Here is a 16,680-nt window from a genome sequence, read left to right on the forward strand (position 1 = left end):
ATTAAAAAAAAGCACTTTAAATAAGAAATCAAAATCATTACTTCACTTCAGTGCTAATGTATTGCAGCAATACCAAATGCATTTTCAGTGAATGAAGCATGTGCGCTTACCAGCATGAAGTGACTATCCGATGCTGCTGTAGTCTTGTGAGTGCGTCGTCACATTTTGCCGGAATATGGAAAGTGTGCATCTGTGCAGCCAGTAATGGGCAGGCTACAAACAGCCAATTCAGACGTAGGTTTTCACCTGTCGTAGGGAGGATATTTTTGCAGGTCCTGAATGCGCAATCAGGTGACACAAAAGTGACGTAGAGCTACGTCACTTCTGTTTTTTTTTTTTTTATTATTCTACTGGGGTAATTAGAAAAGTGCTTGGCCGTCGAAGCGCGGCTTCAAGCTGGAGGAGGGAGAGCATCTAGCCATCCGCACCACGGTGTAAGAATAATATACTAAGGTGTTGACACTCTCCTCCCGCCGCGAGCAAAAGCGCGGCCCGCTCGCGGTCTGAAAATGTTCGGGGGCGTGGCCATGGCAACCGGTCGCTAACTTAGAGGGCGCTGCGAAACGCGGGCCCACGCTAGCCCGGCGTGGCGCGGCGGCGCGGCACTTCGCACGGGGTTTTGCATATTTCGGTGTGCGGCTGCACTTCCGTGCTGTTTTAAACGTGTTCTTTTATTTTGCTTAAACACCGTCTGTTTGCCTACCGTCAGCAGAGTAGCCCACAACGGTTAGTGTTGCGCAAAGTGATGCGCAATGGGAAGAAAGTGCTTCGTGCCAAACTGTAATTCGGGCTACCGGATTTGTGCGGAGCGTGTGGCGTTGTTCAAAGCTCCGTCCGACAATGTTCGTTTGGAGAAGTGGCGCCGTGCAATTCCTAGGGCAGACCGGATGTTGCCCACGTCTGTGCTAAGCATTTTGCAGAGGACGCGATATCCCGGGCATATTACGCGGAGCTCCATGGAGGAGTGCTGCTCGACGCGTGTGCTTTCCAAAGATGCTGTGCCTACTTTATTTCCGAACTGTCCCAAATACCTCACGCGGCCAGAGAAACCTAGGAAGCCACCTCGGAAGAGGGAACCTCAGGCGCAAGCACCCAAGAGACGTCGGCCGAATGTCGACGACAACGGTGCGATGCAGCCTCTCCAAGCTTCCTTGCCTGCTGCGATGCCTGCAGAACTTGAAACTGCCTTAGAGCCAGAGGTTAAGCGACAGCATCTTGGCTCTGACTCTGCCACTCTGATGCCATGTCTGGCTTCTACAAATACATCATCTAGTGATGCTCGACCAAGTGAAATGCAGGTAAGCTACTCGCTTTATGTGCGCTCGTTTTTTTTAGCTGCAAACATTTTATACACAATTTTGTTTCATGCAGATTGACAGCACGATTCAGGACTACACTGCAGACGGCACCGTCGCTGCTACTTCGTCTGATGATTACGGTTCTATGAATCCAGAAGCGTACCTGAAAGAAGGGAACATGAATTTGCTGCACCACATTACACTTTCCTTCGCTCAGGAGAGAGAAGAATGCCAGGTAAACTAGCTTTGGCTCTGCGATGACTCCGTCCTTTTCCGGTTGACAGAAAACTGTACTCAGTGTTATTTTTATTGGCATCCTGTCATATCTCACTATATGAATTACCTGCATCATTGTGAAATGAGCTCTATCAGCAATCTGCATTATCGGTGTGGCAAGTGAAATTTTTTTTTCCGGTGCAGTTGTCGGGGCTATGTAGCTCGGATTGTTGCCGCAAATTGCTCGCTTATTCCGATATTCTAGCTTTGTTTAATATATCATCATTAGATTAACCTTCCTGCGCACTTTTGTCATCTAGATTGGCTGCCCAGCAGGCGACGACATAGCAGCCAGTTCCTGTCAAGTCAGCAGCGTTAACAGGATTCCTGCTGAGCCAAAAGGAAACGCAGAACACAGCAAAGACAAGGAACAGCACATTGTCACACCTTCGTCTACCCTGGGCAGAGAAGAGGCACTGTCATTTTCACTGCTTTCTGAACACGCATCAAGTATTCAACTCCCCAGCAAAGCATGGGCAGTGCAAGTAGTCGAGAACTTTGGACTGCATGCTGTGATTTTTTCTGAAGTGGCTTTGCCAAACACTCTAGACTGTAACCACCCAGCTTATCTCCTCAAAACACTGCAGGTAACACCTTCCACTGACTGCTCTATTTCAGTGAGGACATTTGTTCATGGCCGCTCTGTAACTATCGAGAGTGTGAGCAGTGACAGAAGTCTGCATTCTATAAGTACAGTAGAAAGTGGTCTTCAATATTTTCATGACCTGCATGTGTGCCCTGGTGGCCCCCTCCAAAGAAAAATTTAATAACATCCATCCAGAGTGTGCATATGTAGACATCTGTGGAATGTGGCGGCACAACAAATGTACACTGCTTACTGGGCTTGTGAACGATTGAAAGATGTGCTGCGTATCCATCATGCCAGGCAAAAGAAAAAAGCCCAAGTAAGGCGTGTTCGGCTCCTAGCAAGTCCATCAAAAAAAGCCAGAGTTGAGACGATACGCAAAGCGAGAATTGCCTGTTATAAATCTAAGATAAGGCTTCTCAACGGGAAAAAGAAAACTGAAGCAGAACTTGCTAAGTGCCAAAGAAAGCTAAAGAATCTCAATGAGGAAACCACTGAACGTCTGCTTAAGGAGGCAAACCTTCCCTAGGCTCAGAAGCTCGTTTTCAAAGAGTGTGTGGCAGCCGAAAAGGTTCACTCAAAAAAGGGCCGGAGGTATTCTGACAGCTGCATACTGCTTTGTCTGCTCCTGCATATTCGATCACCTGCAGGGTACAAATTTCTAATGGAAAACGAAATTGTAGCATTGCCATCGGTCAGAACAATACGTCGTTACATGGCGACGGTCGGCTTCAAGTCTGGATTTGACAGCAAGTTCTTTGCTGCTCTAAAGAAGAAGTCGGCGAAGAAAGACAGTTTTCAACAACATGGTATAATAATGTTTGACGAAATGCAAGTCTGCAAAATCAAACGCGTCAATTCAAGTACAATGACATATGTAGGATTAACTTCAGAGACAAAAGACTCAGGCGAGCTTGCTGACCATGCTCTGGTTTTCATGTTTTGCCCTTTTGGTGACAGCTATGCCCAACCAATTGGAGTCTTTGCTGCCAAAGGTGCAACAAAAGGCACCGTTCTTGCACAGTTGCTACTTCAAGCACTTGTGCTTATGGAAGAAGCTGGTGCCAAACTTCATGGATTTGTTTGTGATGGGGCATCAACGAATAGAAGTATGTGGAGCACACTAGGTATAAGCGGAAGTCTTCAAGACTGCTGCAACTCGTTCACCCATCCAAGTGACCCTACAAGAAAGGTGTTCGCCTTTTCGGATGCGCCACACTGATTTAAGTGTTAGGAACCGCCTCAAGCAGCAGAGGTACCTGAAGAAGGAAGGCAAATGGATTAGATGGGAAGATTATAGTGCAGTTTATAAGGAAGATCAGGACAAAGCTGGAGGCTTACGAGTGTGTCCAAAAATAACACACAGTCACATATATCCAACTACATGTGAAAAAATGCTCGTGAAATTGGCAGTGCAAGTGTTCAGCCGCTCCATGGCATCGGGCATTAAATTCTACAGAGAACAAGGTGTCCGCCGCCTGAGTGACAGCGAAGCAACTGAGGAATTTACTTTATTTTGGGATGATCTTTTCAATGCACTAAACTGACGTTTTCCGGCTGAAGGCATTACAAGGCAGAATTCAGACCTTGGAGTTATCAGCCGCGGCATTCAATGGCTTGACAGCTGGGAAAAGGAACTTGAGTGTGGCTTGATAACAAAAGACATGTTTCTCACTAAGAGCACATCCGAGGGCCTTCGAGTAACACTAAAATCCACAAGAGACCTTTGCAATGTTCTCTTGCAGGATTTGAATTTTAAATATGTTTTAACAAGCAAGATGAACCAAGATCCAATTGAACGCTTCTTTGGAAAGATAAGACTGGCTGGAAGACAAAATGACCATCCCTCAATGCCTACTTTTTTTGCAGCTGTATCAGGCATTGTCTATTTACACCCTTCTAAAGCCTCCTAAATTTGGCAACTGCAGAGTAGATGAAGGAGAAAAGCCACTACTAGATGTATCCGATTTCAGGGCTCTGATAAGCACAAACAATGCCAAAGCGTCATCAGCCGACATTGTAGATGATGTGAAGTAGAAACTAGAGAGCCGTATCTGCGTAGACAACTGGGAATGTGATGACATCATCAGGCAAACGAAAGGGGCAGCAGAAACTGAAGTTGAAGACTGCATTTTCTTTTATTTAGCAGGATTCATAAGCAGAAAAATGAAAAAGATCACCAACTGTCCGACATGCAAATCAGCGTTCAGTTCAGAAACGAGCATTACTCCTGAGGCAGCACTGACAAATGCAAAGAACAGAGGAGGCCTTACGCTTCCAAATATGCACCTTTATAATTTACTGAAGCAAACTGAACGTTTGTTTGCAGCATATGCAGACACCCAGACCGTGTACTGGGACACAATTGATGGTGTTCTTGACACCTACACCATTACTTTTCCATGTGATGCGCACAAGGAACAAACAGTGGCTCAGTTGCTTCACTGTTATGTTAGCATGCGGATGAGGCAGCATTGCAGGCATGTTAACATGACCATGAAAAAGGAGGCTCAAGAAAAATAGAAAATGGCTAAGCTTTGCTCCTCTTAGCTGCAATTTTTATTTATATGCTCCTATGTACAGTTCTTGCGACTTTTCCTGGGTACATTAGATAAAAAACTGCTGCTATTGCGCAGTGACACTGTGTATATTTTTAACATTTCGCCCAGTGACTGCATCTTTTGTTTGCACTGGGCAAATGGTGTGTAATAAAGTTCTGTAAGTTTTCATTTCGTTTCTTTTAATTGTGGGAATACTTGACAGTTTAATCTTGTGAAGTGGTGCTTCCCTTGTATTTTTTCACTCCATTGTTCGTTTTGAAAACATACTTAAGTAGTGCCGAAAATTGGGCGAGTTGGTGTAAGTTCATAACAAAAAAAAAAAAACGAGAGCACCCGCCTCGCATTCGGGAGGTACCGGATTCGATCCCCGGTGCCGCCGGGTATCCACCGGTTTCCAATGGGTACAAGATTTCCCCCGGCCTGGTTGTCGGCTGTTCTGGGGTGAAATGCTTAGGAAAAGGGGCCATGAATAAAAAATGTTGGTTCAAGAATAAAAAAGGGCCACATAACGGGCGTTTGCCGCGAAAGGCGGACTTATTGTTGACCGATGGCGAAACGGATCTCTGTCACAACGGCGCAACTATTTGGGCCTATAACCCCTTTCCCAAGCATTTCACACCTAGGAGCCTAGCACCAGCCCAGGGCCAAGCTTGTACCCATTGAAAAACCGGTGGGTACCCGGTGGCAACGGGGATCGAACCTGGTACCTCCCGAATGCGAGGCGGAGGCTCTCGTTTTTTTTTTTTCGATGCACTAAACCGCAAGGCCACCACTTCGGCTTTTTTTCTTTCATCAAGAAAGCGTTCTTGGCTGAACGCTGAGCCCTGCACACTTGAGTCCTTCAAAATACATTTAGCCTCCAGTAGAAACGAGCTTATTGAAAATTATGCCCGTTCTATGATAATTTGCATCGGAATAAAAATGCCGTTTTCTCAAGTTTTCGTGTTGGGTCCATGTTGTTGGGTCCATCCGACGCGCCCTTTCATCCCTGTGACACATTTCCCGCATGAGAAAGTTTTTACCTAATACGCAGCCTCTTCACAACTTAAGTCGTAATAAGCCGCTCTATACTAGTGCGCTGCGCCTTGAATATTGTCCCACTCAACGAAACGATGTTTGAACGGTCTTCATACAGAGTGAAGAAGCAACGATAAGCGTGAAGCAAAAAATTTCCTGTGCAATAATATTCTACCATTTTGAGCGGAAGGAAGGGAACACGAGGACCCCCATTTATATTTATTATGCATATAAATTGTTGGAAACAAGAATTGAGCGCGGAAGAGAAACTTGAATGGGATTCAAGTGCTGCTCGACCGTGTTCGTATCATTAACTGCTTTACAAAGATAATTTCCAACAAAGTTTTAAGACGGGCACACTGCTGATTTTAATTTCAAGCAATGAATTTCCTTAGCGTTTTGAATTCAAACTACGCCAGCAAAGCGAAAATCAAGCTTGGGCACCGGAATCACAAGGCGCCAGCACCGCTCAACTGGGCCCGCTGGCATCCGCGCCATCTGTCGGCTTGCAGCCGAACTGCAAGGCGCGCTCCGCCACGGCTGAACATTATCTGGACGCTCCCGCGGGCGCAGTGTCAACACCTCAGTATTCTTGCACCGTGGTCCGCACTCAACAGCATGCTTGCTTTCTTCTGTATTTTTTTTTCCCCTCCTATTAGTGGGGAAAGGTTGAAAGGAGGGGTGGGCAGGCTAGCCAAAGTAGACAGCGTAGTTTCAAACGAGTGACGGCTTGGAGCTGCCCTCGGCAAAGCAGTGTGCACGCTTGCTTCCTTTCTACGTTTTTTTTGTTTTTCCTAGCTATGAGGTATAGGCTGGTTTGGCCTGAGCGGCAGCGGAGAGGGGGCTGAAGATTTGCTGTGCTCGTGTACTTGGCTCAATCGGCCGTTTTGCACCTTAAAATTTACGCCTCAATTATGTGAAACAACTATATATATATATATACGTAGTGACGTAAAATTGTTTGTCCATAAGATAAGTACCATCTTGTATAATTTCACAGCTTAATTCCAAACATCGTTTACACGCAAGATGCTCTCATGCAGTTAAAGCTATTTGCTTTTTGCCACTACAAAACTGCATGTTTGTGGGCGCGCGTGTGTGCAAATAACTCATGCGCAGGTACTTAATATATTTGCGGCCCCGCATAAGGCCAGTACTCTTGCACGTTTTCATTGTAGTGAGGAAGCAAACTCGCAATCCCTGCAGCGCGCTGCGAAGAAGCAGACTCGCGACTCGAAGTCCCTGCGTCTCTTCGAATACCAGCTCTAACCCCGCCAGACCACCGGAAGAAAGAACAAAAGCAAAAGACTGCGAACGCACAGAATCTGTGCTCACTCCTTCCCCGGGGGAGGGGGGGGGGAGGGAATTCTGTTTTTCTACTGCCCATAGTCATGTCAGCACTGCTTGGAGCCATGGGGGAGGGGAGAAGACTGTTGAAGGAGGAGCCATGGCGTGGGCAAAACAAACTGCCGCGAGCGCTTCCTCTTACAAGAGAGAGAGAGAAACATTTATTATCTCTTCCTCTTGCAAGGAAGAAAAAAAAAAGGACTCTGCGAGATACGCGTACGTGACGTGTAGGCTACGTCACCCATGTGTTGCGTGATTGCGCATTGACGACTTGCAAAAACATTCTCCCCCTGTAGTATGCCTACAACGGTTGCAGCACCTATGGGGCTGAAACGTGGAGGCTAACGAAAAGTGTTCTACTTAAGGTGACTACGCAGAGAGCTATGGAGCGCAAAATGGTAGGGGTAACATTAAGAGATAGGAAGCGTGCAGAGTGGATCAGAGAAATAACTCGAGTTAATGACATATCTAGTGGAAATCAAGAAGAAGAAATGGGCATGGGCAGGACATGTAGTGCAAAGAGAGGACAACCGATGGTCGCTTACGGTAACAAATTGGATTCCAAGGGAAGGAAAGCAAACCCGGGGGCAACAGAAAGTTAGGTGGGCGGATGAGGTTAAGAACTTAGCAAGGGTCAAGTGGATGCAGCTAGCACAGGACCGGGCTAATTGGAGGAATATGAGAGAGGCCTTCGCCCTGCAGTGGGTACAGTCAGGCTCATTATGATGATACCTATAGTGCAGCCCGTCTGAGTGATGGCCGCTCATTTGGACATGGTCGGCGCTTGCTTCATTCTTTCAAAACCTGATTTGCAGTGATGGCCACAGCTAGGGTCCCTAGAAATATTGCTAGTCTGTCGTCCGCCGGCCGCGGCGGGGGCTGCCGCTGAATGATTGCCGCGGTGGCGCTGCGGTGAACCGGAGTGCGCCACTGCTGACGGAGCAGACGACGCGCGCGCCCGTGCGCTTCGAAATGCATTCGCTGCATGCTCATTGTCAGGTGCCTTGTACATGCGATGCCGCTCTTTAGTCTTTGATTTCAGTTTAGTCGTAATATTGAATTTGCAGCGGAGTTGTTGGCATAACCACGGATGCGACTTTTTTTTTTTTTTTTTGTGAGCGAAGTTTTGCGCGCATGCCCCTGAGCCGATGTAGAAACGAAGCTGCTTTTTATACCCTATTATCCTGCTGAAGCTATCGCCGTGCCATATTGTAATGAAGACTTCTGAGGATTTTGTGCAAACAATTGCGCTTGCATGGAGAACTATACTAGACGCACATTCTAGGCTCCAAGAACCATGTGTGCGAGCAACAGAGCGCTGTCGCCGGCGTTTTCATTCACGCTATAGTTTCATCTTAACTTCTTCGGACGTTTAGCTAAGTTATAACACGTACGTAGAACTAGAAACTTTCGGATGCATGCACAATTAAAGCACGCAAGATGGGAACCCGAGCCCTTCAAATCGCACCGCGCTTCAGGCAAACTGCTGATAGGCATTCTTTGGTACTTAGGAAGCCTAGTAGCCACTCATCAGAGTATGCCATCACTTTTGTTGACTTGCGTTTAGCAACCTCTAAAACATATTTTAACAGCCAGCTGTCCTCTGGCTTACAATACCAATACAATACAATACAAACTCTGTCCTTGAAGGTGTTCATTTTCATTTTTCATTTCACCGAGAGCTTTTACCAGCTTTGCCACCTTGTCCTTCGTACGACAAACTGCTCGAGGCATAGAAGTCTGTTTCTTAATTTTTTCTTCTTCTTGACAGGGTGTTCTGAGTTAACTTTCGCAAGTATTTGCAGGATGTTGCATCAGAAATAATGGTACAGTTCGTCGCAAATTAAGCAACGCCCATTGTAGGTGGGAAAGGTCTTTTGTAATAGGCTTCAATCCGCTGCCAGGACACAAGCTGAGTTTCGCAATGTCCTGAATAAGATTAATTACCTCTTCTGTCGACTTTACAGCTATCTCCTTGACTTTGTTTCCTCGAATGCACACAGCAGCATTCATGGCAGCTTCACCACTGCGATGGAACGGAACTCGCCGATGGCAATTGCCTCCGGAGATTCGTCCTCGCTTGAGTGGCACTATGCGAATGTTCATTGTTCAACATCAGAAAGATCGACATTTGTCCCCAGTGGCGGTGGCATGCAGCTTTCTGCATTCCTGGAGCAGGCTCACGTCACACGATCCACCACCGCTGTATTCTTCAACTGGCTCCACTGATGCTTCAGGATCAGTGCACTTTTTTTCTTTCTCTGCAGGTCTCCCTGCTGACTGTTTTTGCTCGTACAAGTTGCGCTCCTTTCTCTTGAGAGGCAGGGGCTTCAACAAGTATTTTGGAGTGTCAGGAAACAGCGCTGAGATGGCATCCTTCGTGAGTTGCGTAACATCCCGTGGAATCTCAATTACCTTTACCTGTCTTAAAACTTCGCTCAATAAAGCAGGATTTGAAGTGTCGCTCACGAACGTCGACACTATAGCTTATTCGTGTTACAGTAATGTGAAGGCAACCCCGATCCGGATCATCCGATATTTATATATACCGATATTTATATCAACGTCCAGGATTTCCTGTCTGCAACTCACAAAATAATGAGGAAGATATTCACCACTTGTGGGTTTGCCCGCCACTGAAGCCGACAATATCGGCACCTGACGGCAGTGGGCCTTTCACCGAGCAACCCATCTTCGTACATTGCTTGCACGCAAGGGCCTTATCATCGTTCTCTCTTGAATTTTGTTAGAACACAGCCAGTCTATTTTCTTTCATTTATTACGCCTTTTAATTTTCGTTTTGCATGTTCCTTTATGCCCTAGCTGTGACAATAAACAATGTTATTGCCTTTGCAGCCGCGCTTGATGTTGCGCTCCCACTCTTGCCTCTTCCCTGCGTCTTTCGGTGTCCTGAAGAGAGAACATCTCACCTTGCACGAGCGCTACCCGGTCTTGCACCCGGGCAAGAAACACGTGCTATCACGCTTACCCCGTTTTCTGGACATGACGCGATCACATATCCATAAAAAAGGCACACTTGCACACATGCTAGCTAATTTGCGCGCATTCCGGCTCGCGAGCGAAAAAAGTGCACGTGGTGCACGAGCCTTGTCACGGCACCAACGGATCAGCGCGGCGCAGATTCGCAGTACGGCACAACCGCCACGTACAGCACCACGTACACAACGCGACCACGCTCCGAATGCGTACAGCGCCCCCTGCGCTTTCATCCGGGAAGCGGCCAACCGGTTCCATAGGGAACCCCGCTCGGACGGCAGACTAGCAAATACTTCTAGGGACTCTACCACAGCTGCTCGTCTTTGTTTGTTATTGTTTTTTTTATATTTTGTGAGCGGTCTTTAGATGTTCGAAAATGGACCAGGTTGGAGATACATTGGAAGGAAAATCGTATCGGTTGTTTCTTAACCACTTTATAACTAATGCCCTAGTTTACCTAGTTTACCTAGCCAGCTTACCAGTTGTTACGTTTAACCACGGTTAATGCGAATTGCAGTTTTTTGTTGTTACGGTATGTGAATAGTACTTTTTTGGAACCCAGTCGGATATTAATAGTGTACCTCCACTACTGAATCGAATGTTTTTACTAATATACTCTACTTCTGTAAATAATCATACAAACATGCAATAGCATGAACCATTGAAGCGATGGCGCTGCGGTATGTTCCTCTAAGGGGCCGCAACACGAATTCAGTATGTTAATTCTATGAGCATCAAGTTATGCGTGTAGTAAAATTGCCTGTTCACATTGATGAGAATAAACTAGAACCCCACTGCCTAAGCCTTTCTGTGCCATGCAGTGTTAGTCCATGTATGAGCATTACAAAGATGGGAGTGAAAGAAGGAATATATAAAGAGGTATCATAGTAGAGGGCTACGAATAATGTCAACCCACTGGGGATCTTCAACACGCATTGACATCTCGCAGCACACATACACACGTATGTCTGCGTTTCGCCTCCATCGAAGCGCGGTCAGGTTCGAACCCCGCATACTCCAATCCAGTAGCCGAGCGTCTTGATCACTGAGCCACTATGTCATGCTTAAAACCCAACCATATTTTTAAAACCTTTTCCTAGGCTGAAAAAAGTTTTTTTTTTTTTTTCAAAATTTCAATGTTTTTCAACCTTCACATCTCTCTTGAGAAAGGGGAGTACAGGATGGCGTACGTAAAGGAGAAGGGGGTAATAGTAAGAAAAAGAGAGGAGACGAGAGAATGCGCATTTTTCATTTGTGCCAAAAGGTTGACTCGATTGCTGAAGGACTTGTGTGGGGAGGGGTATACTGGAGGCCTACGGCAGCTGCTTAAGGTGTGGACATGCTCCATCATAAATCCCTAGTGAAAAGCCACAACAGCCAGGTTTAAAGAATGTGGGACTAACAGCTACGTTGAGTGCGCGGGCAATATGACAGTGCAAGGGAGCAGCAGGCGAGTCAGGTGTGCAAAGAGCAGGGACCTGGACTCTGCCTCATACAAAGTTAAGGATTGCAGTTTTAATGTAGGAGCTTTACTAGCCCCGTCGAGCTAAAGTCATCGTCGCGACAAATTTGACCTCGGGCACAGCGTGAGGAGCAGGCGCCTCCCGCTTTTTCACACGTGCAACGCGAGGAGCAAACGGCTTTGTTTCTTTTGCTGCTGCTTCGCTTCTTCACACACCTGGCAAACTTCATTCGTACCGGTACCGATCTCCACAAATATACAACATTGCCTGACACCATGCCACACAGCCTTCAAGTCCTCTGCCTACCCTTTCCCTCCATCGCCATTGCTGCCCATCTGGGTCGCCTCTTGGAGCCGTCCCCTTTAAAATGCCTTCGAGACCTTCGTGTCATCTAGGCCCGGCTGGGGTGTGCTCCAGGTTTTGCATACAGCCATGGAGGAGTTAAACCAGACCAAACCCTGTCTGACTGTGTCTTGTGGCTTAAAGGCCCACTGTCCACCCTCCGGTCGAAAATATTTTCTTCCCCGGTGACTGTGAGACTTCGCCCCCAGAACGCAAGGCCGCAAAATGTTTTTGAAAAGAGTAACTAATAACGCAGTTACAGCCACCGCAATCACCTGATTCTGTCGTGCTTCTCTCCTTTCGTTCTCTCGAAAAGGTTTTTCACTCTCCTGCCCGGTCGTCTAGCCTCCGCAAGACAAATTCCCCTTCCTCCTCCGCGTTTGGCGGGAGGTGGGGCGTGGCACTTCGCGTGCGCAAAAAAAAGAAAAAAAAAAACGGGCGAGGGAGCGCGCGCCGCTGGATTCAGTCTGGCCGTGGCGAGGGAAAAGCGCGCAGCGAGCGGTAGACACCCATCCTTCACCCTCAGACAGCGAGACGGACCAATGGACGTCGTTCCCGAGAAATACGTCATTGCTGCGGCTCGACGGGCCAGCGCAGGGAACGGAAAAGCTGGCTTCCCGAAGGAGAGCATGAGAGAGCTTTGATTTGTATTTTCGTTGCTTTGCGGCGCGCGTGTCACTGTAGCATTTTGCAAAGACTATCTTCGGTACCTGATCGAAACACTGGGCTCCTTCGCTTGATAGGTCCTTCTCTGGACAGTGGCCCTTTAAGCAACAGAGTTAAACAAGCATAACAAAGCTTTCGCTTGTATAATCGTGCTTAGCTAGGGCTAAGCCACAGTAATTTTTTTAATCTGGTAAAACACATCTGGCTTTAGTGTTGCCAATGGTGAAAACAATGGCAGTTACCTCTTCAGCTTTATGGGGAGTAACCGTTTTCGCGGCTGGGAGGAAATTAACCTTGAACTCGTGAGTGCGCACCACCACTCCTCTGGTATGTGGGGATGCGGTGGTATACTATAGCAGCAGGGTGCCAGGGCATACTGCGCAAAATTTAACGCATGCACTACACAGTCTTTTGCACACGTGTCTTGAATAGCCGGAAAGTGTAACGTATTAAGCTAATACGACAATAGCAGGCGATCTGCGCACTGTCTGCAGTTTTTTATATTTTTTATATTTTGTATAGTTTTTTACATACCACTCTCCCATCCCTTCTTTCTTTCCCTTCTCTGTCTCCTTCCTGTTCGTTTCATTTCTGCCGGCCGTATCTAAATATAAGAAGTGCCGCAGCTAGGGAAATATTTTTCTTTACTTGTTCGAATTAACAACAGAAGACAGATGATTGAAAGAAGATAAACAAATTAGCAAAGGTTATTCAATTAAAACTTTACAGCATACTTATGCTTGGTAGAACTATTTCTTAGCCCGGTTTAACTGGCATCAATATGACGTGCTAAGCACAGCATCCTCACCACTGGCGTCCATGTCTGGCTCCGAGTCGAGGCGCGGTTAGTCATCGTTCTTATACCCATCAATTGACGTTGTGGCTGTTTTCATGGTGCGCCGTGACGTCATCTACACGATCAATCACTTGCTCCACTCCTTTCCTCTCTCTCAGCTCCAAGTTTGAAATGCCATTCAAAAGTCAAAGCCATGACCTTGTGGTGCAACTCCAAGGTAGTCCATAAGCTTACACTTTAGGTGGTTGGATGTTTTGGACAAAGATGCAGTATATTTATAGATGCTTTACGAGTGCATGGCACTGCTATATTTGCTCACGTGACCCTTTCGCCATTACCGGCCTTCTGGTTTCGACGGCTACCCGCACTGCCGCCCGGATGTGAGGTGCTGCCTACACGCTATCTCTGGGGTCAATGAGGTGTGGATAGCACAGAAACTTTATGTGAATGCACATTGTGTGTATAGGTGCTACAAATTCTTTAATTTAGCCCCCTTGTTAATTTGATGCGCCCTTCCGACTGCCTAGCCTGCATTGGCTAGAACGTGTCGACAAACCCGTCGGCTGTTGGAGCGTGATTTGCTTTTAAATCGATTCTGTCTCCAACGCTCGTTGTGGACAACATATTTTACTGTCAGACTGAATAAATTACAAGCCGAGTACCACCTAAAACCTTTCTTTTGCTGTGTTCGTCCCTAGTCTTCCTTCTTCTTTTCTTTGGCTGCGTGCCTTTCTTTTCAGTCTTCTTGCCACAAGAGCAAAAGTGCATATTCAGGCCATGCTGGTTGAGGCGTAGATTATGTTCACCGTTCAGCATTGTGCACAATATTTACTACTGAATATGCATGCGTATGTAGTCCCCCGTCAACTGTCCAGATATTAGTTTACCTCTCGTAAACGTCCTAGATTTAAAAGGCTATTACGCTGCTCGCTTCATAAAGGCACTCAGCGGCGTTCACGCTCGGGTGTTATTGGTAAATTTCACCATTGACCCATGCATTAGTTTGGTAAAATAAGCAATTATTACAAGTGTTGCATCATGAGCTCACGGCTGCTCAATGGAAGCATTGAGCTGCCATGGTGTTAAGTATATGTATAGATTCAGACATGCACTGACCTTCCTTCTTTGCACAATGAATTCATTATGCATGCGTAGACATCAGTCCCATGAAGATACTTTTTAATATCCTATGAAAATAATGCAGCAGTACAAAACTCCTGCGAAAATGTCAAGGTCGTTCTCGCATTCCTGCAGCTACTGGCAGCACTGAAATCGGCTAGCTGGCTCGAGTTGCTTATAACTGTCCTTTCCCTATAACTCACAAACACTCTCTTCTCCAAAAAGAAAAACATTGCAGCTCGTGGTACACATTCGAAAAAAAAAAAAAAACGACGTCCTAGGCCATGACATACATCATGCATATGCAGAAAGCGTCTCATATTTTTACGCCAATAAGCCCCAGGGTCATTCCCGCAAATTGCTTCGACAAGACATTATACCAGCACCAAAGCAGTGGTGCTAAGAACTCTGTCGGAATTCTTACACAAGCAGTGCAGCAGCAGTCCGCACAGCACACTGATGCATTCCGATGGCCAGAAATGACGGCCATCCTAGTGGCAACACCTGTTAGGGAGACTGGAACTGCTCTCTGCAAATGGCCTTATGCCACACTTAATCCTGTGGTTTCGTGAAAGTCAATGGCTTTGCCCACGCTGACGTGTGTTGGTTTGTAGGAAAAAAAAAGCCACAGTATCTGTTACACTTCTCTGTGGACACTTGAACCGCATAGCAACAACTTGTCCTCCTGCTCCTTGAACGTCAACCTGAAGCACATGTGCACATGAAGACCGGCTCTACCTAGCATAATGAAGCTTTCACTTCAAAACATCACCAGCAGTGTTATGCGTGTGGCTGTAAGCTATTCCCGCTGCAACTCTCTCAACTCAGCTTTGTGCTTCTTAATTCTCTCGGAGAAGTACTTGGTTTGGCCAGTGTATGAAGCCAAGCACTACAAATGGGAGCTTTTTCTTTCGGGGGAGGGGATAAGGCGTCTGATGGTGGAAATTATTTCTGGGTCATTTGTAGACCTTTTCCGAGGATATGAGTCAATGTTTTACCGACACCTTTCTGTAGCCTTTAAATGCGACTTGTGTTATTTGAGAGAAGAAAGAGTGGCTGGTACCCTACTCTCCTCTGCGTTTTCACCCTTTTCTTGTATAAAGGAATCTAACTGCTTTTGCAGAGTTAATGTACAGTCTTTGTCAAAAGTATACGGCCCAGGGGTTTTCCTTCTAAGCCCCATAACGGGGCTCGTATCGCAACACTGGCGTTCAAAATCTCATAGATGACAAAGCTCGTCCTCATTCTGCTCTTGCTTACATTCATATTGCAGTATTGCTACCAGGCGCTGCGTTACTGGACTTAAAAGCGAAACCCTTGGGCCGTATATTTTTGACAAAGACTGTACATGTAGGTACATACAAAATATGAATGCATTTTTGCCCTTGACTTGTGCGCTTGTGCCAGAGGTAGAATTGTTTTTGTTAATCGTCCACTTTTGGACGATTACACAGAATGAAGTAGGTAGAGGAACCGTTTTTGTGAAGGCCAGAGACAATTCGGTTCTTTTCGCTCCTTTTTTCTGGAGAGCAAGACATGGTGTCCGCTCTCTAGAAGGTTCTACAGAGATGCCTTGCGAGGCTAATTGGAGGCACCGTCCTGTGTGGATTGACTCTAAGAACCACAAACCTTTTTTATGCCTCGGAACTATTTTCTTCTTGGCTCAAGGTCATTCGTGCAGTCAGCGCCACGGCGGAGATGAGACTACGCTGAAGAAGCGAAGCGGCTGGTGTTGCAACAATAACCGTTGTGACTGAAATGGACACTCTCATAGCAGTTCCTGTGGGTTGTTTAAAACTGTCCTGAATACAGTGAGATAGTAGGTACTGCGGGGTGCAGCATTGCAGATATTCAAAATCGGCATGTCGGCAACAGATGTGTCCTTAACCGACAGAGAAGACTACACTCCTCACTCACATTTTCTTTGATTACAAGGGTGCGCGCCAGGAAACACATAGACAGAAAGGGGGACAAGCGTTATGTCCTGTATATGTGTTTCCTGGTGCGCTGCCTCATAATCAATGGCATACCAACTAGCCCAATTATCCGCTTTACATTTTCTTCCTCGAAATTCTTAGCCAGAGCCGAGCCATTTAATGTTGTTAAACCCAAACTCTCATCCACATAGTAACGTCCTTTTCCAGCTTCACCTCAGGAGGCAGGAAACGGCTAGAGTGAGCAGGTGTGAGCCAAATATAGCCCAAAAATAACC

The 16,680-nt window shown here is 46.5% G+C and overlaps 1 protein-coding gene across 1 annotated transcript; it reads left to right on the forward strand.

Annotated features, from left to right (window-relative positions):
- The first annotated feature begins 564 nt into the window (after positions 1-564).
- LOC146205367 (uncharacterized) lies at positions 565-5,721 on the forward strand. The gene is made up of 3 exons (XM_084590024.1): positions 565-1,298; positions 1,372-1,533; positions 1,835-5,721. The coding sequence occupies exons 1-3, from the start codon at positions 753-755 to the stop codon at positions 2,339-2,341; spliced, it is 1,215 nt and encodes a 404-aa protein (XP_084446150.1). The 5' UTR covers positions 565-752; the 3' UTR covers positions 2,342-5,721.
- Positions 5,722-16,680: the final 10,959 nt, after the last annotated feature.

The sequence above is a fragment of the Amblyomma maculatum genome, chromosome 1 (assembly GCF_055883805.1).
Source record: "Amblyomma maculatum isolate TAMU_Amacu chromosome 1, ASM5588380v1, whole genome shotgun sequence".
Lineage (NCBI taxonomy): Eukaryota > Metazoa > Arthropoda > Arachnida > Ixodida > Ixodidae > Amblyomma > Amblyomma maculatum.

Bases quoted from the DNA above. Each gene is read 5' to 3' on its own strand.
- LOC146205367 (XM_084590024.1), top strand. From the start codon at position 753: ATGGGAAGAAAGTGCTTCGTGCCAAACTGTAATTCGGGCTACCGGATT. The intron at 1,299-1,371 runs GTAAGCTACTCG...TGTTTCATGCAG, and splicing joins CTCGACCAAGTGAAATGCAG to ATTGACAGCACGATTCAGGA. The intron at 1,534-1,834 runs GTAAACTAGCTT...TTTGTCATCTAG, and splicing joins AGGAGAGAGAAGAATGCCAG to ATTGGCTGCCCAGCAGGCGA.